This window comes from Eretmochelys imbricata, chromosome 5, assembly GCF_965152235.1.
Source record: "Eretmochelys imbricata isolate rEreImb1 chromosome 5, rEreImb1.hap1, whole genome shotgun sequence".
Taxonomy (NCBI): Eukaryota; Metazoa; Chordata; order Testudines; family Cheloniidae; genus Eretmochelys; species Eretmochelys imbricata.
Window position 1 is genome coordinate 95222204 of NC_135576.1, and position 27176 is coordinate 95249379.

At 43.2% G+C, this 27176-nt stretch overlaps 1 protein-coding gene across 4 annotated transcripts in view; it reads right to left on the minus strand.

The window, feature by feature from the left end:
• VPS13A (vacuolar protein sorting 13 homolog A) overlaps positions 1 to 27176 on the minus strand; it is a 285176-nt gene that overhangs the window by 210726 nt on the left and 47274 nt on the right. For all 4 annotated transcript variants that reach the window (XR_013346200.1, XR_013346201.1, XM_077817554.1 and 1 more), the window contains exons 14-19: positions 26787 to 26849; positions 17838 to 17973; positions 12940 to 13034; positions 6607 to 6749; positions 3857 to 4058; positions 3644 to 3758 (exon numbers count right to left, since the gene is read on the minus strand). Coding sequence is in view for 2 of the 4 variants with exons in the window: in XM_077817554.1 (XP_077673680.1) it covers positions 3644 to 3758; positions 3857 to 4058; positions 6607 to 6749; positions 12940 to 13034; positions 17838 to 17973; positions 26787 to 26849 (754 nt within the window). In the remaining 2 variants the exon portion in view is untranslated. The remainder of the gene's footprint in view (positions 1 to 3643; positions 3759 to 3856; positions 4059 to 6606; positions 6750 to 12939; positions 13035 to 17837; positions 17974 to 26786; positions 26850 to 27176) is intronic.

The window sequence follows — 27176 nt, forward strand, 5'->3', positions numbered from 1 at the left end:
TGGACCATTTTCTGAAGAAAAGTGGAGGAAAGGGGAGTACTGAAGGGGAGTCGACTGCCACTTGCAGCAAAAGATGGGCTGACAATGAGGTTCCAAACAGCAGTAAAAAGCCAAGAAACCACAAATACGATCCAAAATATCTGGAATATAAATTTACATGGACTTGTTTTCAGGAGAAACCACAGCCACAGTGTGTGATGAAGGTCCGGCAAAGGAGAGCTTAAAACCGACTAAAATGTTGCAGCACTTGCAGACATGGCACAGTTCTCTTCAGAGTACTGAGAACATACTGCGAATGGCAGCTACAGCAAAGAAGAAAGCCCTTGAAGCATCTTTTGCTGTGTCATACTGGATAGCTAAAACTGGGAAACTGCAGAGTATTGGAGAAACTTTTGTTCTGCCATGTTCCAAGAAAGTGGTTTCGACAATGGTGTGGCAACTTGTGACTCAACTTGATTCAATTCCCATCTCAATGACACTATTTCCAGGCGCATTCACAGTATGGCAAATGATGTGACTGAACAATTGCCAAAATCTAGCTAAGTTCTTTTTTTTCCCATTCAACTTGATGAAACAATGGATGTGGCAGGTGCTACTCAGATGCCGCTATACGTAAAATTTGAGAATGACAAAGAACTCCAAGAGGAATTTCTGTTCTGCAGGCTATTACCATAGCAAGCTACTGGGGAACAGCTCTTCGCACTTTTGGATGCTTTTGTCTCTGATTCGGGCTTGGAATGGCAGCGCTGTGTAGAAATTTGCAGTGATGGTGCTCATGCAATGACTGGAAGAAACAGCAGGATAATCACCTGAGTGCAGGCTGTTGCATGGCAAGCACTTGGACTCGCCGTATTATACATAAGCTAGCCCGAGTTGCAAAAAATGCCACCTGTTCTAAAACAAGTTGTCGATGAAGCTGTTCACAAGTGTACACCTGTCTGGAGTTTTGTATGATAGATGGGAGCTGAACACCATCAGTTACTTTACCACACAGAAGTTCGGTGGCTGTCTTGGGGAAAGGTTTCAGCTCAGTGAGGAAGTGAGAATTTTTCAGACGTAGATTCCCCGCTGGCTGAAAGGTTTGCAGATACAAGTGGCTTGCTCTGCTATCTTACCTGGCAGTCATTTTTGAACACCTAAATGTGTTAATACCTCACTTCAAGTGAGAGACGCTTTTGTCTTTTCTCTCACTGGGAAAATCAAAAGTGGGATCAAGAAACTTTCCTTGTGGTATGTTCATGTGGACCGTGGCAGTTTTGAAGCTTTTTCTTACTGGATGACTTTCTGGATGAAAATGCCTTGCCAAAGCATGACTTGCAACCCAGTATCTAGCAGCTACCTGAAAAGGCTTAAACTGCAGTTTTGTGAGTACTGCCCTGAAAAGCATCAGAAAACAGAGGCGTGGATTAGAAATCCCTTTAATACTGCAAGTGCTGTTATGTCACTTACAGTGAAAAAAACATTAATGGTCCTTTCCTGTGATGAGACAGTGATGCTGAGATTTTCTGAGCGACCTCTTGCTAACTTCTGGATTTCTGTGTAAGAAGAATATCCAGGGCTGTCATCTCCAGCTTTGAAAGCACTCATGCCATTTTCATCCACCTATCTATGAAAAGCTGGCTTTTCAGCACTGACTTTACTGAAAAACAAATACAAGGCCCACCTCACTGTTGAAGATAACTTCAATCTTTACCTCAGCCACACACAGCCCCACTTCAAGGATTTGTGTTCATCAATACAAGCTCACCCTGCCCATTAGGTACATATTTATTTTTATTTTTTACTACTAGATATAAAGATTGTCCTGTGACTGTATTGTGAATTAAAATATTTAGTGGCTACTTTTCATAGATATAAGCTTGTAATGCATTTTTAATTTAAAATACTAACTATTCTGTAGGTTTCAGAGTAACAGACGTGTTAGTCTGTATTCGCAAAAAGAAAAGGAGTACTTGTGGCACCTTAGAGACTAACGAATTTATTTGAGCATAAGCTTTCGTGAGCTACAGCTCACTTCATCGGATGCATCCGATGAAGTGAGCTGTAGCTCACGAAAGCTTATGCTCAAATAAATTGGTTAGTCTCTAAGACGCCACAAGTACTCCTTTTCTTTTAACTATTCTGTAGTAATTTTTCTTGTCAGAAGGGAGTCTTGGTACAATAAAGTTTGAGAACCGCTGTTTTAGATTATCAAATGTTCACCATCTCAAGATGGAAACTAACTTAAGCCCCAATCTGGTTACTCCCAGAACTGATGCGCAGCCCTTTTCTCCAGTCTGTCTTGGAAGATAAGAGTATTATGCATGTCATACTTCTAGAATTTAACATTATCACAGCATCAGGCCCTGCAAGTGCCTCACACTTTGCAGTACGTAGAAGACAATCTTACATGGACAAATCTGCCTTACTGTCATAAGAACTTTTCATCAGTCCCTTTAACAACTCTTTAGCACACAATCCTTTAACTAACTACTCTCTCCCAACACAATCAACTGCGATACCAAACATCCTCAAGTACTACTGTGTTTGGAAAATCTGATAAAGAGCTGTGTTGAGAAGGGTAAAAAGATGAATGAATTAAGGTGCAGTGCATGGTCTATGGTATAGGCGAGTTGTAGCAATTATAAGTAGGGCCCTACCAAATTCACAGCCGTGAAAAACGCATCATGGACTGTGAAATCTGGTCTTTTCTGTATTATTACCCTATACTATACAGATTTCACAGGGGAGACCAGCGTTTCTCAAACTGGGGGTCCTGACCCAAAAGGAAGTTGCGGGGGGGGGGATGTTGCAAGGTTATTGTAGGGAGGTCATGGTATTACCACCCTTACTTCTGCGCTGCCTCCAGAGCTGGGTGGCTGGAAAGTGGTGGCTTCTGGCCAGGTGCCCAGCTCTGAAGGCAGCAGCACAGAAGTAAGGGTAGCAATACCATACCATGCCATCAGCAGCGCAGAAGTAATGGTGGCAATACCACAACCCCCCTACAATAACCTTGCAATGCCCCCACTACCTCCTTTTGGGTCAGGACCCCTACAGTTAGAACACCATGAAATCATGATGTTTATGATTTTTGAAATTCTATGACCACGAAATTGACCAAAATGGACCGTGAATTTGGTAGGACCCTGATCATAAGGTACCTGCATGTGTGTGGAGTGGAGGGTATGTACTGTTAAGTCGCTTAACTTTTCATTTTCTTGTTTTGTGGGTTTGTGTCAGGTATGCAGCAACCCTGTTTTCAAACAAAAACTTTGCATGTACTAATTTTATTAGGTATGTATTAATTATATTTCTTGTACTTAATGTTATAGAACTTAAAACAACACATACCTCAAAACCTCTTGAAACCAGTGATAGTTTTACCCTTTTATTGTCCTGACATTTTGCTCTTTATTTAAATTGCATTTTTTATCATGTCTTTATTGAAAACTTTAAACCATCTAAGTATTTATATGGCCCCCACCACCAGTATCTGAGTAATTATATGAAAACATTTCCTATTTTTGTTTCTGTGCATTAATACATTAATCAGCAATTATGATACATTTACAACAAAAGTATATTTGAAAAATTCAGCTAAAAGAAAAAAAATCTTCAAAATTTATCAAAAACTGCATCACTGAAAATGTTTATTGACATTCACCTGTTGATGTCTTCTCACGAAATTCTTCAAGCTTCATCAAAGTTGCTGAGGTCAGTTGCTCTAAATGTACATCTTTTGGAGGCCTGAAGAAATCCACTAAACTATTCACAGTCCTCTGTTAAAATACAGATATAATAAACATAAAAGAAAATGAATGCTTACATCATATTTTAGAAGATTTTTAGAAGCTTCATTAACATATCTTTTACTTACTGCATCATATATTATTTCCAATGGCTGTGATTCTAGTCGAAGCTTCTGATCAGCTTTCCCATCTAAAGGATTGGTCTCAAACATTATGGTTAAGAGTGAGGTATTGTTTTCCGAATGGATTGTTCGAGAAGATAGCAGACAGGGTATGAATTTTTCTTCAGACATGCCTGTAACTTCAAATGTGCTTATTTTTGTTTCAAATCTGTATAAAGTTAAAATAGTACAAAATTACATTTAAATGGAACATTTAAATAAACAGAAGATGTCTTATTGACTACAAGATAAGTAGCAGGTGCCAGGTTAAAAGAACAAACTTCCTCCTCCATCAAAACAAGTCTAAGGAATTGTCTACATGTACATTTAATTTGCGACAAGCTGTGGAGTGAATCTACCTAGCACTAGCGCACAATGGACTACCTACGTGGACCCTGCTGATGTGCATTAACATCTCGTCAATGCACTTTAATCTACTTCCAGGTCACAAAGGACTAGATGAAAGCGTATTACCAGTGCATCAGCCGGATCCACAAGAATAGTTAGCCCATAGAAGGACTCTTTCTCTCTACAGTAACTCCTCCCTTAATGTCGTCCCAGTTAACGTTGTTTCGTTATTAGGTCGCTGACCTATTCCTTTAAAGTCCTGCAAAGTTCCCTTATAACATTGTTTGGCTCCCCCCGCTCGGTGCTCCTGGGGAGCAAGGGGGCTTGCCCCATTCCACCAGCCTGGTGCACTGGCCAGGAAGTGGGGTGGGGGGGTGTAGGGACTTGTCCCGTTCCACCTGTCCGGCACTCCTGTTGGGGAGTGGGGTTGGGGCGCAGGGTATTGCCCCATTCCGCTCACCCAGCATTGCAGCAAGGGAGTGGGCAAGCCCCCGCATCCCCACCCCACTACACCCCTGCCTCAACCAAGCTTCATAATCATCATTGGTGAGTACAGTATTAAATTGTTTAAAATTATTTTAAAAACTTATACTGTGTGTATATATATATATATATATATATATATATATATGTATATATATATATAGGTCTTTTGTCTGGCAAAAAAATTTCCCTAGAACCTAACCCCCCGCCCCTCCCCCCCATTTACATTAATTCTTATGGGGAAATTGGATTCACTTTACATCGTTTCACTTAAAGTTGCATTTTTCAAGAACATAACCAGGAAGTTAAGTGAGGAGTTACTGTATTTAATATAGGCATAACTAAAAGTGTGAACCAATGGCTGTGAACCAGCGTATGCCTTGCCTTGGCAGAATAGTAACACAACAGGTATTGGCTAACCAAGTAAGCACATCCCTGACCCAAGAGGATAGTACAGAGACACACAGATCTCTGAAGTAACTACATAAACACATTCATAAGAGATGGTACAGGAACATATCAACCTCTCGTAAGATTAGGATGGGATGACAGAATAATAGATAAGGATGTTTTGTTCTAACTAGGAAGTACAAGAATAAGGGTGGTATCTAACAATGTCTGGAGTATAATACTTAACTTGTTTGTATCAATGTATAAAAGGAGAAGTCATGGGGGGGCATATTTGTACTTGCTGAGGGAACAGCATCCTGGTGTGCTGACTGAGCAGGTATCATTGTCACGGGCATAGATGTGTTAGTGTACCTGTAACCACTGAACCAGGGTGCTAGTACCGTGCTTTGTCGACAATAAACCTGGCTGAGTGCCTTCACCACCGACCTGAGCCTTTCCTTATGAATCACACCAAGGTCTGCTGAATTGGTAAGCTACATTTTCTGCTAGTGCAGCTGACATAGGAGCTCCAAGAACAGCAACATGGGCAACAGTAATTTAACCTAGCAGCCTTAACAACTCTCCACAGCACTAACAACTTGCAATCAAAATAGAACATTTTTTCTAACCAATTCTTTTCCTTCTTCAGCATCTTTTCTGCCAGTCAGGATTGTCTGGTTTCACCCACATAGTTGATATTGGGCATTTAGTGTACTGGATGAAATACATCACGAGGTCAACTGAGATCTCTCTGACACCACCCACAATAAAGAACTCAAAGACGACCTCACACGACAATTCACCCAGAAATTTAAGAATATCATCCAATCCTTCCCCAAACAACTCCAAGAGAAACTCTACAACCTCACCTCCCACAAATTCCCCCCAAGGACCTTCTATATGCTTCCGAAGTTACACAGACAAGGAAACCCAGGCAGACCCATCATATCTGGCCATGGCACTCTTATAGAAGCAGTATCAGGACTCATATACATCCCTCACAACGATGGCACCCCAACTGCTGAGCTCCCCAGATGCACCTGATAAGGGGGTGAAGCTTTGGGGCTTTTTCAGCCTACATTTCTCCCTGAAGACTGCAGAGGCAACAGCTGCAGCAGTAACTCGAAGGAGGAAGCAAAGCTGGGGGAAACTCCCCCAAAAGAAAAATGCTACCCCTAGGACACAACTGGGAACCAGAGAGATATTTGAAACAGGTTAGAATTTTCCTCGTAAAGTTCTGCAGCAGGGAGGATGAGTTAAGCCAGCCAACAGCTGTGGAGGAAGATAAAGCTGTCACGGTGCTTTGGGGATGGGGAACTCCCTTACTGCCAGTAACTGACCAATCTGGTTCTACCCCAAGCTGCAAGCAGGCTAAACTAGCTATTGTAACGGGTCTGTGAACTTTAGCACAATGAAGACTGGAAGCTAAACACCATTTTTATTAATATATTGGCCATTTTATGAGGAATAAAAATCGTTTGATGGAAAAGGCTTACCTTATTGCTTGAGCACCTGGTCGTTGCGTTAACATTGTACTCAAGTCAATTATTGCAAATTTGATCAGCTCAGGTTTCTCTTTGTTTTCCCTTATTGATATGGACATGCTTAATAGCTTTACAGAAAGCTTCATGGCTTCATACTATGTAAAACAGGAAAAAGTACAATAAAGAGATTATTTACCAATAAGTGTTGTAGTTTGAGAGTCACCTTGGCACATTCATACTTGCGCTCCTGGCATTGAGTGGTGGTACTACCATGAAAAATCATGTCATTGGGGGTTTCACAAGAGATCTCACATGACAGTGATGTCATTGCCTCACTCTGTAGGAATGCACACGTCGTCACTCCAACCTCTCAAACTCTCTCCCCACTAACTGAAGAGTAGACAAAACTGCAATGTAGAGGTGAAAATAGGCAAATAGTATGAATGTATAGGGGCAACTCTTGAAGAACAGTTACTGGTAGGGAACCCTTTTCTTCGAGGGCCCCTGTTCATTCCACTTGTGAGAAGATTACCAAACAGCACTCCACCAGGAGAACAGTGAACCAGGAGTTCTTAGGTAAATATAAACTGTAACACAGCTCTCCCAAACCAGGCACTGGAGCAAGATGCTACATCTACCAGGGGAACCTGCTAAGGCATGCCAATGATGTTACGGTGGTTCTTATGGAATGGATCTTTAAACCATAGGTTACTAGTTTTCTAATTAAGATGTAACAATGTTCTATACAATTCCTAATCCATGAGAAAGTCTGTTTGGTGACAGGCTCTCTCTGGCATCTCTGGCCATATGCTACAAATAACCTATTGGATTTTCTAAAGGTTTGGTATTTCCAGATAAGAACAGAATGCCCACTTGACGTCTAGGGTATGGAAATGGGGCCTGGAGAAGAACACAGCAGGGATGGGATTTCAATGCGACTTTGTCTTGTGTACTACAATAGAAGACGGAGAAACCATCAAAACACAGCAGCTGGAATGAGGAAAGCCGTTTTGATCAATAAATGTTTGAGAGAGGCTTCCATCAGAGGCTCATAAGAAGAGCCCATTGGCTTTGTTAGGACAAGTTTTAGGTCCCATAAAAGTAGAGGCTCCCTAATGGGGGAAAACACACTTACCATGCCCTTAAGAAATCTGGAGATTGCAAGGTAAGAGAAAATGTGTTTGTCCAGAACATAAATGTAATGAACAGATAACTCCTGCCCTATGGACTATTAGCGTGGCTACAGCTAAGCCCTGAGACTTCAGGTGTACAAGGCACTCTAGGACTGCAAGGACCCAGCTTGAGATGGAAAAAATCCTTTACCAATGGCCTAGATAGTAAACTGTTTCCTTTGTCTATAGCATTTCAGGGTGAAGTTCCTCTTGGATTACAAGAGAGTGCCTTGAACTGAAAGCATAAACAGTCCACATTAGTTAGCAGGTTCCTCCTCCACAATGCCAAGTGAAGTGTCTTTGGGTTGGTATGCAGAATCCTCCCCTTGTTATTGACGCAGGTCTGCGGAGAAAGGCAGCAAATATGGTGGATCCCTGGCCAGGTACAGGAGATCTAGATACCAGTGCTGACATGCCAAATTGGGGCTATTAGTATGTGATCTGTCCACCATGATCTTCCTTATGACTCTGGATAATAGGAAGAAAAATTGGAAGGTGTAAAGAAATTGTCTCCAGCCCAGCAGAAACACATCAGACCACTTTTGACTGTGTGCTCCCATTCAATACAGTTGACATTTGATGTTTTGTTCAGAGGTTTATTACCTGGTAAACTCACCTGTGACACAGTTCACAGGCCACCACTGGTTTCACTGAACACTTGTGTTGATCATGAGACCAACTGCTGAGTAAGCCTGCCTTCACATTTTCATCCCCACCAACGTGAAGAGCCACTGAGTGTTTTTGGTTCTTGAAGTATCACATCCAAAATTTTCTTACCTCTACTGATAAAAGAATATAAACCCCTCTGCTTGTAGATTAGTACATGGCCAGTGTTGTCTGTAAGCACCTACACTGCATGATGCCGCAGGTCAGGTGAAAGGCCTTGAGAGCCAATCATATGCCCTGTTATGGAGTCAGGGCTCCCAAGGGCAATACAGGCCATGTACTCATGTCCAGGCAAATGTGTTATGATTGTTTTATATTGTTTTCAATATCCTTTACTCACGGTCTCCTGAATCTCTAGGCTCTGATGATAAACTTATTCTTGTTTTTACTTTAAATATACATCAGAGCTATGGTGCTAAGTAAAGTGCTGCTCCTGGGTTGAATCTTACATTGGTGTGTATTGATTCTTTGGGAATTACATACCTGGTACTTCTGTGAATGTTCAGTGGATATGGGGACGGCCACTACAGGGAATGCTCCAGGGGACTCGGTGATTGGCATGTGCCTATTACTAGAGACCTGAAAAGGTAGTGTTTGTGTTACCACAGGCAGATGGATTCAGGAAGCTGATTCATAGCCGGCACAGACAAGGCTGCTTCACACTAAGAGCGAGTGGTGTTGAGGTACCACGCAACCCTGGATCTCCTTGGGAGCATCACAATGAAGACTCTTCGGGCTGTGAATAAGCCAAAAAGAAGAACTCTGAAGTGGTAGTGCGTCACCCCTACACAGAACCTCGGATACTTGATCTGAGTTTAATAACCACAAAGAAGTGGTGCCCTTTCAACTGGGAGGTACATACCAGTCTCCCTGGCATAAGGAACGGACAATGTCTCCTAAAGTGAACATCCTGAACTTGAATATTCTTATGTATCTGTTGACATTTCTAAGGTCCAGGATGAGTCCTGGACAGTTGCTCTTCCTTGGAAACAGAGGAGGAGTAAAGTAATTTATCTCTGGGTTCCTGTGGAACCTCCTCTATGGCTCCCTTTCTGAAAAGGGAATCCATTTCTTCCCATAGGACATTCACAGGATTTTCTCTCTAGAGCACTCCTTTAGAGACTGTTCTGGCACTGGAGTCCAAGGCACCATATACTGCTCTTTGGAAGTGTCTATGCATATGATACTTTCAGAGTACAGCCCAGACTGCTTCCTTCTTTTCCTTGGGCAAGGCATCATTGCTTCCCAAGGGCATAATTACAGCTGAACACAATTTTTTTTGAGAGTTGGCCACTCAAAGGTCTAGTAAGCCAAACAAATAGGCTCTTTAGGCAAATAGGCTCTATGTCAGAAGGGAACGAGTTGAGGGGTCTTGTCTTGTTGCCTCTTTTTCCTGTGGTGCAGAGCCCACCATGGAGTTTGCCAAAGGACAACACAGCAAAAATTGAGATCCTTCAGCTCTCTTGGATACAGGTGACGATGAGAATGGAGTGAGCTAGACATCCTTGGCCAGGTTAAGAAGGCTGGAGCTGGTAAGTAGAGCTAGTTTATCCCTGGTCTGCATTTGTAACACATCCAACAGGGGATCTGATGTCTCTGGTGCTGTAGCCTGTTTGCAGCTGCAGAGTGTTTGCCATTCTCCCCAATAGTTCTTCAAAAACAGTTACTGTTCATCAGAAGGGAGGACAGATGACATACCAATCTGATCTTCTGGTCAGGTGCCATCTGTATGTTCTTCTGGAGGGGACTCCTATGGTTCCTCTGAAGGACACTCATCCCATCCTCAGACTTAGGCAGATCTTCCTGCTGATCTGAGAGGTCCCCTGACAGCACCAAAGGTTGCACAGGTGCTGGGTTAGAAATAGGTGGCTGCACAAGCATCTGTGCTAAGGGACAGCACTTGCCATGGTGCTGGAAGGGGTATTATATCAGTCTCCAGCAGGTCTTCCATGGAATGTTGTGTGCAGGGCCACATGGAGAGATGAAGAGGACTGCACGAGATACTTCCATGACGTCTGAACCCGGTGCAAAGGAAGATGACTGGGATCCTTGAGATCAAGGGAAACCTCCAGGTTCGATTTTATATAGGTTTTTATACAGGGCTCATCACCATAGCATATGAACACCTTCCAGTAGCACATTAAGCTATGTGATTACATACCTGTCACATTTGTTCTTTCATCCTCTTCCCAGGAGGAGAAATGTGTGCAGTGGAGTATCTACTTGGGGGGGTTAAATATACCAATTGCTATGTGTTTATTTTAGAGAAGACAAGGTCAAAGAAATGGGTCTTATGCTTGGAGGTGAAAGTAGTGAGATTTGGATGGTCTTTAGTTCCTGTTAATTCCACAACCTCAAGCAACCCCCCCCAGAGAAAGTTCTGTCTCCCACACAGCTGAACGTTACTCTTATTGTTGAGAGGTCCATTGTGCCTAAGGAGAGAAACTGAACTTGATTGAAAATTCTACAGGAAGCCAGGGCAGAGAACAGGTATGATGGACTCACAGTAGCCTGTGTTCTGAAGAGATGCAGTGCAGCATTTTGTACTAGCTGGACTTTAAGTGCTGAATGTTTAATGCCCAGGTATATTGCATTGCTATAGTACATTCAAGAGGTGCTGAAGCAATTAATAACTGAGGCTAGATCTTCAACTTCATGGACTCCATAAAAATCACAAAGTTAACCCAACACCATGATTTTACCAACAGCAGGATGGCAGAATTGGGCATTCTCACGCAGTGGTCTCGTGCTCAGTGTGCCTCATGCTGGAACAGTTTAGAGGGGGACTAAATATCTGTTTTTATTTGAGGCACAGTAGCCAGTGCTGCCACCATTTGGAATATGAACAGCAGGGCGGTAGAAGCAGGCATGTGCACACACCAGGGCTCACAATGCATGTGTTCCAAGAAGCAGCAGCACCAGCTACTGGCCTGGCATAAAACCAGCCACCTAGTCCCCCTCTCAAACCGCTGCTCTGACATTATGATATTGCCACAAACGCATGCTCTGAGCCACAGCAAGCATGAAACCAACATGCATGGATGCCTGTTTCTGGCTCCCTGCTGTTGGAAAAATTGCAGTAGTTCAGCGGACAGTGGAAGACATTTAATGACATGCACATTCTGCAAAATTCTGTACATTACCCGTGATACAGCCATGAATTAAAAAAAATATGATTTTCTCAAGGGCCTCACTCATGGATCTTTGCAGTGTCAAAGGCTGCAGAGACATACAGGAGGATGAGAAAGGATGTCTATCCTCTATTCACTGACAGCGGAAATCATCCCTCAGTGTCACTAAAGCAGTTTCCATTCTGAAGTGGCCTGAATCCAGATTGTGCCAAGTCAAGAATGTAAGCTTCAATTAGATGAGCTTGTAGTTGGCTTTTTGACAGTTTCTTGCTCAGGAATGGGTAGGTTGACAGCGAACGATGGTTGCTAGAACTGAAGTATCCAGGAAAGGTTGTTTCAGTGTTGGGCAGACTATTGCATATTTGAAGGAAGAAAAGATTCCTTCTCTGACTGAGGCGTTGGCTATTTTGTTCAGAAGTGACTCCAGCTCTTCATGACCTTCTTTCAAAAGTCAGGAAGGGCATGAGTTGGATTCACAAGTTTTAGGTCAGGACTCCTTTAGGGTGTCCAAGATGGTGGCTATGATGGGATGAGTTATGTTATGTATGCAAAATTATCCTATACTGTTCTATACAAACTCACTACTAGCAAATAAGAGAGACTAGGCAAAAACCTAAGGACAAAGCGTCAAGTTGTGGGTGCTCCCTGCAGCGGTGGGAAAAGATATGAGCTAGGGGATGGGGGGTATGTCCTTATGTAAAGCAGAGGAATGACATCAACATTTACACAAGATCTCTCACTTATCATCCAATAGACATTGCTTTTTCAAGGCAGTTCTGCAGTTTGTCACCAGGAGCACCATATTTCATAAGTGGGAATACACAGAGGCCTTCCAAAAAAAAAAATAAAACTTTACCAAACTACTAAAAGCATGAACACTGGCCGTTATTAACATAACCTATTTTGAATGATTTCTAAATTTTAATGAACACAAATATGCAAGCTCTTTTTTCAAAGGAATAGGTAAAGTATTTCACTGTTTAAATACGCAAATACTGTGATTTTATTCTAGCTTGACACTTTGAAAATATATTAAAACTTTCTGAAGATGAGCTCCAGAGAATAAGATTTGAATTCCTCAAAATATCATCCTCAAGATCCAAATGTTTATATGTCACTTAATAATATCCAGTTAAAGAATAAACTTTTTGAGCAAATCACAGCAGAAAGTAAGTTAACAAAAAAACCACAAAATAGTTCAAACAAGTAAGAGAAGAGGGAGGAGAAATGAAAACAGACATTTAAGAGATCAAAGTAATGTATAAATGATCCCAAATTGTGTGTATTGTTTTCCAGTGTTATATACCATATAGAAATCTAATTAGCAGTTTATTAGTAAATTTGCTGATCAGATAAAGTAGCCAAATCTTACTTACTGTTTTTGGCAATGTTGGATCAACAGCTGTTTCACTATATCCAATTGCTGCATAGAGTTTAGCCTTTTCTTCCAGTGTCATCAATTCTTCAAGACCTGCCACATTATAAAACATTATATTTGCAGTATGCATTTCCTAAAAAAAAATGCAGTTGTCTTTGTACAACATTATATACCTCCAACCACACAATACTTTTATGCAAGAAATTGCCAGAAGTCATAACCTTTGACAAAGACCTTTTATGGTTTCTTCTGAACTCACCACTAAGGTCTATTCTACCCCTGACATGCAGAGCTATATGCATGTTGCTCCAGTTAATAAAAGTGAATTGGACAACCCCACATAACTTAGTTATTGAGCCTAAAAGCAAAGGGATTACAAAATAACAGCCTAGTTTTTTGTGTAATACTTATAGTCATGAAAATGTGTAACAAAATGTTTTATAACACCACATAGAACTCTATTCCCCTTCTTGGGATTTGTAGTCCTTAGTGATCCAGGAGGCAATCCAGATAGGGTCCTCTGTTATTGTGGGTGAAAGATTATTCTGGATTTATCAAGAATACTCTCTCTAGGAGTCAGATTCTGCAACCCTTCATAAATCTTGCTCTTGCAAGTAGTCCCAGAGAAATGAAGCGCTAATCAATGTAAATTTGTAGAATCAGGCTTTAAAATATATTTTAAAGTAGGTTTGTGGACTCAGAACTAATTCCAACCTATTCTCCTAAGGGGAAAAAAGAATAGTGGCAACACCTGTCTATTGTGCAGAACATGACTATTGTCAGACATTGTGAAGACAACCTCCCTCAAGTCAAAGAAAGTACTGATGACTATAAAATGGAAGACAGAATCACGGAGGCAGCATAATGGCTTCATAGTTAATGTTCCACATTGAGATCTGAAAATCATTTTCTAATGCCACTGCCCAATACTGAATAGGTAAACTGACCCACATAAGGGGGCTGGTGGCGCTGTTCAGGCGAGCGCTGACGGGCACCCCCTGCGGCAAGGGTTGGTGCTGCACTGATGGAGACCGCTGGAAGGATCCCAAGGCAGGTTTACCCCTTGAACAGGGCATCTCACCAGCTAGTGTGGATGGCACCAGAAAGAAGAATATGTCCGTAGCAGCCTGAAAGGCTTCCAACGTGGATGGGGTAGGGGGCAGGTCTTGAAGTGGGCTCGACAGAACAGTGGAAGTTGGAGCTTGGTCACCATCCGGAGGAGAAGAGTTGCCCCGCGCGGGTCTTTGCTCTCCTCTGGCTCTCTTTCCTTTTATAGGACAACGTAGGAGAATGCCCACTCCCGGCCTTTCTTTGCTTTTTAGCTGGTACCAGGTATGGGGATCGGCGCTGGTCGGAGACTGGTGCCAGTGGCGTGCTCCACACCGAGGCCACAGTGCTTGAAGCAGTCTCATCTCATCGGCTCTGAGGCCAGTGCGAGGGCCAACTCCATAAGGAGCACTTGGAGACTAATGCCCAGCTCCTTTTTGTCCACGAGTTGAAGCTCTTGCACATGCAATGCTTGTCGCTCACATGGGTTTCCCTTAAAACACTTCAGGCAGCTTCTATGTGGATCATTGACTGGCATGGGTTTTTTGCAACAGTCACAAGGTTTGAAGCCCGGGGACCAGGGCATGCTCCATACCTAGGCTTAGCCTCATACAGGATTAACTATTTCTAACTTAACACTAAGGGAACTATTAACTATACAACTTTAAAAAACGATATACAACAAATTCACCATTACACACAGTAGAGACAGGAAAGCTTGTGAAGCAAGGAGACATTCCAGCACCGTCACTGGCAGTAAGAAGGCATCAAGTGAGGGGGGGGAGCCGGCAGCGCCCCTTACACCGGAGCATATGCGTGCCACTGCAGAGGGTGCCAGAGCCGGTACCCCATGGATACCACTGAGGGAAAAACTTCCGGCACTGGTGCATGTGGCGAGCACACACACCTACATGGACATGAGCAAGCACTCAAAGAAGAATGGGAGGACAGGAGATACCACCACTGGAAGAGAAACTGGAAGGAGAGCAAGATGAGGAGGTATTTGTGGAGGCTGTGGTTCTGGAGGTCGAGAGATTATTGAGTAGGGGATGGATGGAGACCATTGTGTTTGCAGGAGTGGGGGATTACTGAATTGTGCCCTATACATGACCCAGGGATCCCAATATGGCCAATTAGGGGTAAGGGAATATATGGTTGCATCCTTAGGGGCTCCTGAAAAGGCTGGGTGCCCTAAACTGCGGTAAGTTGATGTCAATTGCCCTGATGCTGATGGGCCAAGAAAGTCTTGACAAACACCCTTGTCCTCCTCGACATCACTAAGGAAAGGAGGTGCTGTCCCTGTGGGAGAGCACGAAGAGTTTGTTGATTGAGAAGTGGGTGAGTCTTGAAACACCATCTGTCTGATGAATGGAGAATCCGGAGTGTCAGATATAGTGAAGTCTGACAGCTGTGTGAATTCCTGTGGGTGATCTCTCCTCAGTGCCCACATTGAGCATCGCGGCAAGGTGTGATATGTAAGACAGTCAGCAGATGGCACCAGAGAGCTTTTCGGAGCCATAGCTTTAGTAGGCGTTTGCAACACTGCCAGAGTCTTTCTTGGAGCTGACAGCTTCGGTGCCGTGTGCAGCATCGGGGCGGAGGGCTTCACTGGATCCGGCTGTTTTGCCAGTGCTGGTGCCAATGGTGGTGCCAACAGTGTCCTCAGCACCAGAAATGGACCTGGAGCCACAGAGGAGGTAAATGGCTCGCTTTGGTCGTTCACAACAGGAGGTGGTGCCGATAGCTGCTGTTTCGCCCAGGGACCGTCCTTAGACTTACTCTCAGGGGCTGAGGTAGTCAGTCTACAACAGGGGTCTCAAACACACAGTCTGCGGGCCACAGGTTATTTTCTGAAGCCCGCCAGCTCCCCGCAACACCACCCTCCTCCCTCACCCAGCATTTACCTAGAGCAGCTCCGGCCCGGCGCTCATGGGGTGAGGGCAGGCTCCCTGCCTGCCTGCCCTGCCCCGGGAAGCGGCCAGGACCTGGGGGAGAGGGGACACAGGGGTTCCCTGTGTTGGCTGCGGTTCCCCGTTCCCGGCTAATGGGAGCTTCGGGGGAGGTACCTGGAGAAGCGGCCAGGGCAACACACAGACCCCTGTGCCCACCCATTCCCCTCCTCCAGATCCCAGCCGCTTTCCGGAGCAGCACGGGGGCAGGGCAGGCAGGCAGGGAGCCTGCCCTGCCCCCGTGCATGCCAGGCCAGACCCGCCCCCCGAACCTTTCCTGCAGCCGAACCCCCTGCTGCACCACACAACCCTGCTGCACCCCGACCCCCTGCCCTAACCCACACCCCGACCCCCTGCCCTGAGTCCCCTGCCGTACCCAGCATCCCTCCTGCACCCCAACCCCCTGCCCTGAGCCCCCTGCCACACCTTGGGGGCAGGGAGGGAGCAGAGTTCAGGTGGGGATTTCAGGGAAGGGAAGAGGCGGAGCTTCATGGAAGGTGTGGAGTGGGGGCAGGGCAGCGGATGGTCAGTGGTGCGGCCCTCAGGCCAATGTACTAGTCCTCATGTGGCCCTTGTGGTCATTTGAGTTTGAGACCCCTGGTCTAGGAGCAGCTTACTGCCCCTTGTCAGAAGCTGTTAGCACCATAGATCTAGCTGGGGATGGCATTCCTGCAATTTGCACCTCAGGAGCTGAGGGAGGGACTGCTCTCTTCTTAGCGTCAGCCCGGTGGGAGGATGATCTTCCCTTACTTGGGGCAAGGCGAGTGAAGTTGGGCAGATGACCTTGCTGAGCCTGAGGGTCTCTCTGGTGAGGAGTAAGAACCGGGGTCCAATGCTGGTCACAGGGACTTTTTCATGAGGAATAGTTTGAGTTTAAGGTCCAAGTCTATCCTTGCTCTTGACTTTAAGACCAGACAGTGGGAACACTTCTGGGAAACGTGTCCTTCTCCCAGGCAATGGATACGCTGTGTGTGGCAGTCCATTATAGAGAAGGCAGCCCCGTATGACACACACCGCTTAAACCCCGAGGAGCAAGGCATAAGGGCAAGGAAGTGGCTTCCCTGATGGGAATTAAAAAAAAAAAAAAATTGTTTTCCCTATGGATGAAGGAAAAGAAAAGCAAATGAAGGAGTTAACTAACTATGAGAGGGAAAACCAGGTAAGAGACTATCTAAATAACGAAGTGGGCTCTACTAACTGTTCCATTCCAGACTGCAGGTGATAGAGAAGAAACTAAGGGCGGTTAGACCGCACAGTGCTATTTATACTATCTACACGCAGCGCGGGGGAGGGGAGTTGTGCATGCACAGTCCGACGGGCATGGCTATTGAAGATCTCTGACTCCAGATGCAAAGGCGCAGCCATACCTACAGGGGAGCACTCATGGGGACATCATTCGAAGAAGAAAAAGGTTTTTTGGCTTAGCTTCCCCCTTCCCAAAGTCTTTGCAGGTCATCCACCAGATAATCATTTAAGTGAGCTGCATTGTAATAAAATATGTAAAATCACTCTGATTTCCTTCATAATCTGGTTAACAAAAATAAGATAAGTTACTTTGCAGTAACCGATGTTTTCTATCTGAGTCATCTCTCCAATTCCCCATTCTTAGTACAGCAGGCTTACGGAAATTCCAAGAATGGCAAAGGGGGGAGAAAAATCCCAAGGAAAAAAAATGAAAGATTTATAAAAAGTACAATTAGAAACCTAGAGGCTTCTCAATGTGCAACAACATCCTTGACAATAACGGTAGAAGAAAAGTAAAATAAAGATTTTCAGGCATCTTCTAATGGGAACAACATTACAAAAAACTCAAGACTCTTTGGTACAGATCAGCTTTTCCATCAAGTCCCATTTATGGGCAGAGAAAATTAATTCCACTACTAAAATAAAACTGACATACTTGCACCCTTTATTTCTTTTTTCTTCTCATCGTTTCTTTCTCCTGCCCAACCCCATATCCAACTGAACCAACCACCAGAATTTTCATCATCTTGTTTTACCCCTGGTCTGTAAATCTTTAATCCAGCTTTAGTTACCTGTGATTAAAAAAAAGTTCACAGTTAAATTCTATACATGAGTTAGACAGTAAGTAAAAGATATAAAGATAAGTCATGCTCCAATGCCCCAGAGCAACAGGAATGACTTTATGACAAAAGTGACATTTATTTTTTGTCTTATATACTTGCTACAGTTTTTCAAAGCACACTGTAGGCCTGATATCAAATAATTTCTCAGTTTTCATAAAGGCAACCCACTGACATGAGTGATAGAGTGGAAGGAAATTAATCTCTCTCAAGTCACCAAAAGCCTCTATTATAAGATTTCCACATAAACCAGACATTCCTCTCTCAAACACAGCTGCACAAAATATTCCATGACAATGTAATACATTTATTATACAACATATAAAATGTTACATTACAATTAAGTTTATTTAGGATATAAAGTCAAGCACTACAAAGCCAAGACAGGCCACATTCAGGCTTGCTCGTACAACCTCAATTCTGGTTCGCAGGCCATTCAAAGTATGCACTGAATAAAGTAGGTTACGCTAAAAAAAAAAAAAAAGCACCTAATAGTGTTTTTAAAGACTATTGTCATCATATTTCATATACACTGAGCCAAAATTAACTCAACTGGAAAGCTAGTACCTCCTAATTTACAAGTGCTTGACTTCGCTACCTAAATAACATTTTTAAATATAGTTTGTACCTAGTTTTGCAGTTTTTTCCCCAAATAGTGGGCTGATTTAAATCAAGATGAATTAAATCACCAAATGGAAAACCTTGAATTAAATAATTAAAATTAATCCACTTTTCCATTTGTAATTCAGTTTTTTTCCTAAATAAAGGTGCACTCTCACTGATTGATATAACTGCTAAAACACACTGATTTACAACTAAACAGAGACCCTTTATTCTAGATTTGGTACATCTTTTTGCTACCTATGATGGTTCATTATAACTAAAACTGCAAGCCCGTCATGGAGATTGTAGAAGTCACGGATTCCATGATTTCTGCAGCTGCAGTGGCCAGTGCGGCTGAGTCTGGGATCAGCTGCATCAGACACTGCTGGAGCAGCCCTGGAGCCAGCCACTCAGGCGATCCCAGGGCCAGCCACACCAGCCGCTGCTGAAATGGCCCAGAGCAGCAGCCGGTATGGCTGGCCCCAGGGACTGCCCGAGCAGCAGCAGTCCCGGGGTCCGCTCTGGAGGTGGCCGGAGCAGCAGTCCTGGAGGCAGTTAGCCCCCACCGCCGGAGCAGGGGCCGCCGTTGGCCCCGAGGGCTCCCCAGAGCAGCGGCACCCTAAGAACAGCTAAGGTTTAGCCAGGAGTATTTATAGTAAAAGTCATGGACAGGTAACTGGCTGCAAATTTATATTTATGGTCCTTGACCTGTCCATGACTTTTACTAAAAATATCCATTACTAAACCTTAGTTTCAACTATAAACGTTTATAATAAGCAATTATGTAGCTTAACGTTGTCAGATTCTTGACTGTACATTTTTAGCATGTTAGAAAATGGTGAATTATAAATTGCTTATTTATCAGATAATTAACTTTGCTCATGATTTTTGTTAAGTTGTTTTAGGATGGTAACTGCAATTTAAACAAACAATTTTAAACAAACTTTATTTTTATTAAACAAAACCTTAGCTATTTTGGATACATAAACTTCTCTTATCAAAACATGTTTTACATTTACAACTGAATGATTTGTTCAACAGAGGGATTAACCAAATCAGTGAATTAAACTGACTATTTCAGATCTGTCTGGGAAAAAATGTCAAATATGCTTAGTCGCTTAAATCACTTGAAAATGGACAACAGCGTAATCAGAAGTAAAGGTGTGGACTGAAGGCAGACTTTAGCAAACTCAGAGAGCTGATAGTGTCAAAGCCAAAAAACAGTTCAAGAGAGTTGGCAGCTTTTCAGAGACATTAAGGGCACAAGAGCAAACTATCACACTGCGTAGGAAAGACAGGAAGTGTGACGTTGCACTCTATGATTTTATGAAAATATGCTAATGAGTGTGAATATAATGTAACTGGAATATGCTTCATGCAAAAGGTCTCTTGTAAGATCTCATTACAAAACTTATAAGCTACTGAGTGTGGTCATCCTATTTGTATGTATGTATAATTCCTGTATCTGAAACAAGAAATATGAAATAAAACTCTGAGGTCCTATTGTAATTATGCTAAGTGTGGGCCATTAATGGCAGAATGGAATCTTGATGGCTCCCATTAACCAGGACAATTGACTGTAGATGGTTCTGTTTACTTGCAAGCCTTCCTGTGAGTCAGGCCAGGAAGAATGAAGGCTTGGGGTCTCACAGGACATGTGACCATGTCATCTGAACTGGAATCCATTTTTAACCTGGTTCTTTTCCATTTAGAAGGGGGGGGCGGTTTGGAACCCAGAGAGGGACAAAGGATTCCCGCCTGTGCAAAAGATATATAAGGGGGTGGAACAGAACAAAGGGGGCTACAGTCATGAGAAATCCCTAGTTTCCACCTGAGCTGGAACAAGGACTGTATTGGAGAAAGGATTGTGCCCAGAGTAGGAAGGTGTCCCGTCTGTGAAAAAAGCCTATTCAAACATATCTGAGGGTAAGATTTACCTGTATTCAGTTTTCTTACTGTATTAGGCTTAGATTGCGTGTTTTATTTTATTTTGCTTGGTAATTCACTTTGTTCTGTCCGTTATTACTTAGAACCACTTAAATGACTTTTTGCATTTAATAAAATCACTTTTTACTTATTAACCCACCCAGAGTGTGTATAAATACCCGGGGGGGGAGGGGGGCAAACAGCTGTGTATCTCTATTAGTGTTATAGAGGGCCAACAATTTATGAGTTTACCATGTATAAGCTTTATACGGGGTAAAACGGATTTATTTGGGGTTTGGACCCCATTGGGAGTTGGGTATCTGAGGGCTGGAGACAGGAGCACTTCTTAAGCTGTTTTCAGTTAAGCCTGCAGCTTGTGAGGGACATGGTTCAGACTTGAATCTGTGTTTGCAGCAAGCAAGCGTGTCTGGCTCAAACCAGGCAAGGGACTGAAGTCCCAAGCTGGCAGGGAAAACAGGCTCAGAGGTAGTCTAGGCACATCAGGTGACAGTCCCAAAGGGGGTTTCTGTGATCCAACCTGTCACGGAAGGATCTGCTCAGCTGACCTGCCAGCGTGTTTTGTCTCCCTAGAAAGTAAGCAGCTTCAAGGTGAATTGAGTGGGTTATACAGAAGTCCCAGAGATGAACTGCCTTCTGGCAGTATAGGTTTTACCATTTCCTTCCTTGCCCATTTATGTAAAACATGGTCTCTGAGCTGTCTGTCATAATCAATAGATCTCCCCCCCCACTATGTGAGTAAGAAAGCTTGAGCAGGGTAGACTTACTGCTCTTAACTCCCTGACATTTATGTGAGCCTCTAGGTCTTGAGACAACCAAAGACCTTCAGTCTTCAGGGACCCAAATGTGAGCCCTCTACCTAGAAATGATATCTCCATGACTAAAGTGAACGTTGGTAGCAAGGGAAGGAATAGAACTCCCATGCAAACTTTTAGAGGGTCTATCTACCGATCCAGAGACAAGAGGACTACCTCTGGTACTCGAACCCCCTTGTCCAAGTAGTGACAATTCAGGGCATATACTGATGCTAGCTATATTTGCAACTTCCTGAGCCACAGTCTGGCGAGTTGTGCTACACAGGTATACGCTGCCATGTGAAATAACAGCCTGTGGTACTTGCATGCTGTTGTGGTTGGTAAGTTTCATCTGAAGTACTAGGTCTTAAATGGTTTTGAATCCCGTCTGTGGCAGAAAAGCCCTGGCATTTTTGGACTTGAAGACTGCTCTAATGAATTCTATTGTCTCAACAGGCCTCAGTATTGATTTTTCTCAATTCACTATCAGCCCCAAAGCTCTGAATGTGGACAGAGTGGTGGATATGCTGGACAAGACCTGAGACTCTGATTAACGTATGTTCAACCAATCATCCAGATATGGGAACACAGACACCTAATTTTCTAAAATGAACTGTTACCACCAACATGCACTTTGTGAATTCCGGAGAAGCAACTAAATGCCTGCTTGGAAGAAGCAGCTGAACTGCATGAGCTCACAGATGCTGAAGAGGAGGGCGGTGGAGAGCACCTTCTATAATTCCTTCCATTTTCCCTAGGTGGATCTTGGAAACTGGTAGCAAAGTTATGGTGTTAAAAAGGTTGTTGCTGATTAAAATGCTTTCTCTTCATTGCCAGGAGATTTGAGTGTTTCCCTGGAATCTTTAAGGTTGTGAAGCCTGTCAACAGTTTTCTTGAAGAATACAGTAGGGCCTTCAAACAGAAGGTCCCATAGATCTGTTGGGCTCTTACAGGTAGTCCAGATGACTGTAATCATGAACACCTTCTCATAACACTTTTATTTGGGCCACCAAATCTGCACTATCCAAAAACTACCCTGAAGGGCTGTTCCAGTGACCAGTTTACCCTCCTCCACCATTACTGAGAACTCTTGCTTGCAATCCTCTGGTAATTTGTCCTTCAGTTCTGCAATGTTCTCCCAGAATAACAGTCATATTGCCTGAGGAGTTCCTGCTGGTTTGTGATCCTGATCCGCAGGTCCCCTGAGGAATCTTTGACCAAACAAGTCTGATCTTTTTGAGTCCTTGCTATTAGGCATGGAGGTTTGTTGTCCCGGTCTTTCCCACTCATTGGCAGCTGCCACCACAAGAGAAACCGGAGAGTAGTAAATGTAAAACTGTTCATACCCTTAGAGGGGATGAAGTATCTCTTCTCAATTTGTTTTGCTTTTGGGAGCCAGTGAAGAGGGTGTCTGCCAAAGAGTCTTGACCAGCTCCACGACTACCTCACCAACTGACAGAGCATTTAGCCACGGTAGCAGATACTATGATGTCTACCAACTTGCGAGAACTCTCATGTAGCTCTTCTGCATGGATGCCAAGCACCAAGGCCACTCTTTTCAGAAGGTCTTGGTGGGCCCTGTGGTCTTCTGGAGGAAATCTCCCACTGAATCAATAGCTTCATCTGGTGATGAAGATAAGGATGCAACCGGCATCCGAGGTAGCGGCAACTCTGTAATCTGTGGTGGGAGAAGCTACCTGAAAAGGACCTGGGACTGGTCACGGTAACGGACAAAAAGTAATGTTCTAGGCACCCAGTACCCATCTCAAAGTCAGGTATCGGGGAATGATGTTCCCAGTGCCGTTGTGTCTGATGTGCTCTCCACAGCTATTGAGATGGCTGAAGGGAGGTCCTGGCTGGAGGAGGGATGCCCCATGGAGCCCAGAGCAGCCCCGGGAGTCCCAGGGCCAAAGATACATCTGGTGGAGCACTATGTAATGACGCTGAAGTTCTTGGGCGCTCTCTCCATGCGATGCCTTGGCAGGGAGTCAAAGTGCTTCTTCCATAAGCAAACACATAAGCCTCACTGCTCTATCCTTTTTCAAGCAGGATTTGAAGCCATTGCAAATGTGATATTTGTCACTACTGTTGGCCTCACCCAAGCATTTCAGGCAGGCTGGATGAAGATCACCAATCAGCATAGGCTTTCAACATGTTCCACAGGACTTAAAACCTGGGAAGCGAGGCATCATTCCAGTACTGAGCCTGGTACCAAAAAAAAAGGTCCCAGAGGACACAAAAAAGAAAACCCAACACTAACTTTCTTGAGAAACTAACATTAGCTGCAACTATTTATGAGTGAGAGAGGCACTTAAGTAAACAAGTCTGAGATGCTCCAACAACTGTCACTGGTAGAAAGAAGGAACTGAGAAGGACAGAGGGAGACTAAACCCTTATACCAGCACACAGTGGCACACAGAAAAAGGGGGCACTTGAGCCAGCCCGACGGGGCACGCACACACTTACAGTGGAAGTGACATGTTCATATTTAATTTAAACCAAATAGAGAATTGATTTAATTACAAAAATCAGATTTTTTTATCCACCTTTGGGGGTGGAGTTGGGGGGGTTAAGAAAAGGTACAAAAATTCTATTATGTAAAATTATAACTGCTCCATCATGCACCATCAGCAAGGTTTGAACGCTAAACCTTCGGTATTGTAGAACAGACTTCCATTACTTGAGCTACAGGACTATACTAAAGCAGCTGGCAGCAGAAGACTGTTGTCCCAATGGAGTATGAGCAGCTGGCATCATGTACTGCAACCAAGGAGTGGTCGGGGAAACCACACACCTCTCTATACATCCCAATCCTGGTGGCGCGGGGGAAGGGGGCTCAGCGGAGAAGAATGGGACACTGTGGCCATGCACTGGGCCTAGTGTTGTGGCCATGCATAGGGAGCCCAGACGAGCTCCTCCCACCCCTGCTGTTCCAGTAGGTATTAGCATGTGGGACTACTGTTGCTTTGGCATTTCCCCTTCAGAAGGATCTTGCTAGTTTTTATTCTGATATACTGTCAAAATCTGCCTCAGCAATGCAAGCAACAGAAGAGAAAAGGAGATATTTAACAATTTATAAGGCAGCCAAATATGCATGGAATCTCATGGGTCAAAAGAGAAATCCACTTTTCTAGCCCAAAGGCTTTCTCCCTGCCAAATTTCAAAGACGTATTGCAAACAATTGAGGCACTAGAGAACCTCTAAAAAGGATGCAATAATCTCTTATAATGGAAAGTGTTAGGCAACCTAAACTTAAGGGTTGCTACCAGCTTCTCCCATACTACTACTTTAAGTCCTGAACATTATTGAAGCTACAAGATACGTAAGGGGGTGTGTTACAACAGGCTAAGCTGAAACAGATTTTTCAAGGGAGGTTGAGGGATAGTTTTCCTCACTGCCTCCATAAAACCAGTGAAGTGGGACGCACACACAGACTGAGCTTTTCTGACATGTTTGGCTTTCTTCTGCTGCTGCAGACCTTTTTTCCCCCAATGTGATCCTCATGTTGAAATGAAGGAGCTCAGAACAATAGCATTGGCTCTGATATGGAATTTTTTGTCCTATTTTATTTTTTTTATCCAAGGTTTGACAATCTTAGAAACTGTTCCTTCCTGTTTTTTTAATTTACCAAATGGAATGCTACCACAAAAATCTGTCCTTAAGCAGGTTACAATATAAATTCTTTACCTGTATAGTGGGCATACAAAGTTCTCTTATGCTATAGTACAGAGTCAAAAAGATTAACTAAAGCAAAAATACCTATAAATTGGGCTGAAAAGCTGTTTGAATTCATAGGGTCTATTCATAGTTCACATTTATGAATGTCTACTGATAAAAAAAGCTAGTTTTAGACATAAGATCAGAAGCATAAGCATCCCTGTAGCATAAGGCTCATGAGGTCTATCTAACAACTCACTATGAGGTAGTTTTTGCCACCTTACTCACTGAGTTGTGTTTTAAGGGAGAAAAGCCAAGACTCCATGAAGTCCACTAGACACTATTCTATTTCCAATCTATTTTCTATGAAAGATGCTCAGGTACTATGTTAAGAATGAACAGTACAAAACCCTAGGAAAGATAAATCTAATAAAAGTTTACTCCTAACCAAGTAAAGATGGCAGAATCTGACCTTATGTGATTACAAATGTGTAGTTATTTTGTGCTACTTGTATTTGGGACAACATCTACCAACATTAATCAAGAATTTCAGGAACTTTGTACTGTACATGTGTCATAACCATAAGGGTAGCCTAAAATTCCTCCTTACCTGTAAAGGGTTAAGAAGCTCAAATAACCTGGTTGGCACCTGACCAAAGGAACCAATGGGGACAAAAGATATTTTCAAATCTGGGCAGGGGAAAGAGAGGGTTTGTTTTGGGTTCTTTGTTTCTGTGATTGTTCTCTCTTGGGACTGAGAGAGGCCAGACAGAAATCCATCTTCTCCAACCCATCCTAATCCAAGTCTCCAATACTGCAACCAGTATAGGTAAGCCAGACAAGGCAGATTAGTTTATCTTTTGTTTTATGTGAATTTTCCCTGTGTTAAGAGGGAAGTTTATTCCTGTTTTCTGTAACTTTAACTCTTTCCCCAGAGGGGGATCCTCTGTGTTTTGAATCTGAACACCCTGTAAAGTATTTTCCATCCTGATTTTAAAGAGATTATTTTTACCCTTTTTTTTTTTAATAAAATCCTTCTTTTAAGAACCTGACTCATTTTTCCATTGTTCCAAGATCCAGGGGTTAGGTCTTTGATCATTTTGTAACCAATTGGTTAGGATATTATTCTCATGCCTCCCCAGGAAAGGGGGTGTGTAAGGCTTGGGGGAATATTTTGGGGAAGACGTCTCTTCCCGTCTCTTTGTCAAGTGGTCTCTTCCCGATTCTTTGTTAAATCGCAGGGTGGTGGCAGCGTACCAGGTTTTAACCTAAGCTGGTAGAAATAAGCTTAGGGGGCTTTCATGCGGGTCCCCACATCTGTACCCTAGAGTTCAGAGTGGGGAAGGAACCTTGACAACATGAAATAGTGGTTTCAGTTCCAGTCATTTGTCTGGAAGGAAAAGAAAGAATAAAATAATGAAGTGTGTACTGCAGCTGAGAAAAAGGTAAGTTATGCAGTTCTTTACCCATTACATATTCAGAGCAAGCCGTATGGGCTAAAAATGGAAAGAAATTTGCTGCTGCTGATTTAAAGAAGATTATGGGGCCACCAAGTTCTTGTCCACTCAGGATGCTGCTTGCTGACAGACTCAGCCCAATCACGCCCATGTAACTATCAATCAAAGGCAAGAAGACAATGAGAAACTCAGCAAACTTTACAATTAAAAGGCAGGAGTCCAAGAATTTGTCTGCTTAAGAACTCCTCAATCCAAAATCCCATTTTATATATTGCTTTATTTTCACTGAGCTTAATGATAGCAATTTTACCTCAACTTCTGCCTGTTGTCTTGCTAGAGTGATGTTAAATATATCCAGGGACTTTTCAAATTCCTAGAAAGTAAGAGAAAAAAATACAATATTAACTGCTCAGGTAATAAAAATGATACATGATTCAAATATTTAACAAAGTCTGTTATTGTTTTATTCAGTGACTGTATGCTCCAACTTTCTGTACTGTTTGCCCCAAACCATCTGTAGTGCAAAGTAGCATAATCTCAATTAATGAGCAATTGAAGCATTTTTCCTTATTTACAATATATTTATTTCACGAACATAGCATTTTTAGTAAGATCTATCTGCATAATTTTATCTTCACTGTTTTTAATTTACTTACCAGCACTGTCATTTGAAGATAGCATCCTATCTAGATTCCTATTC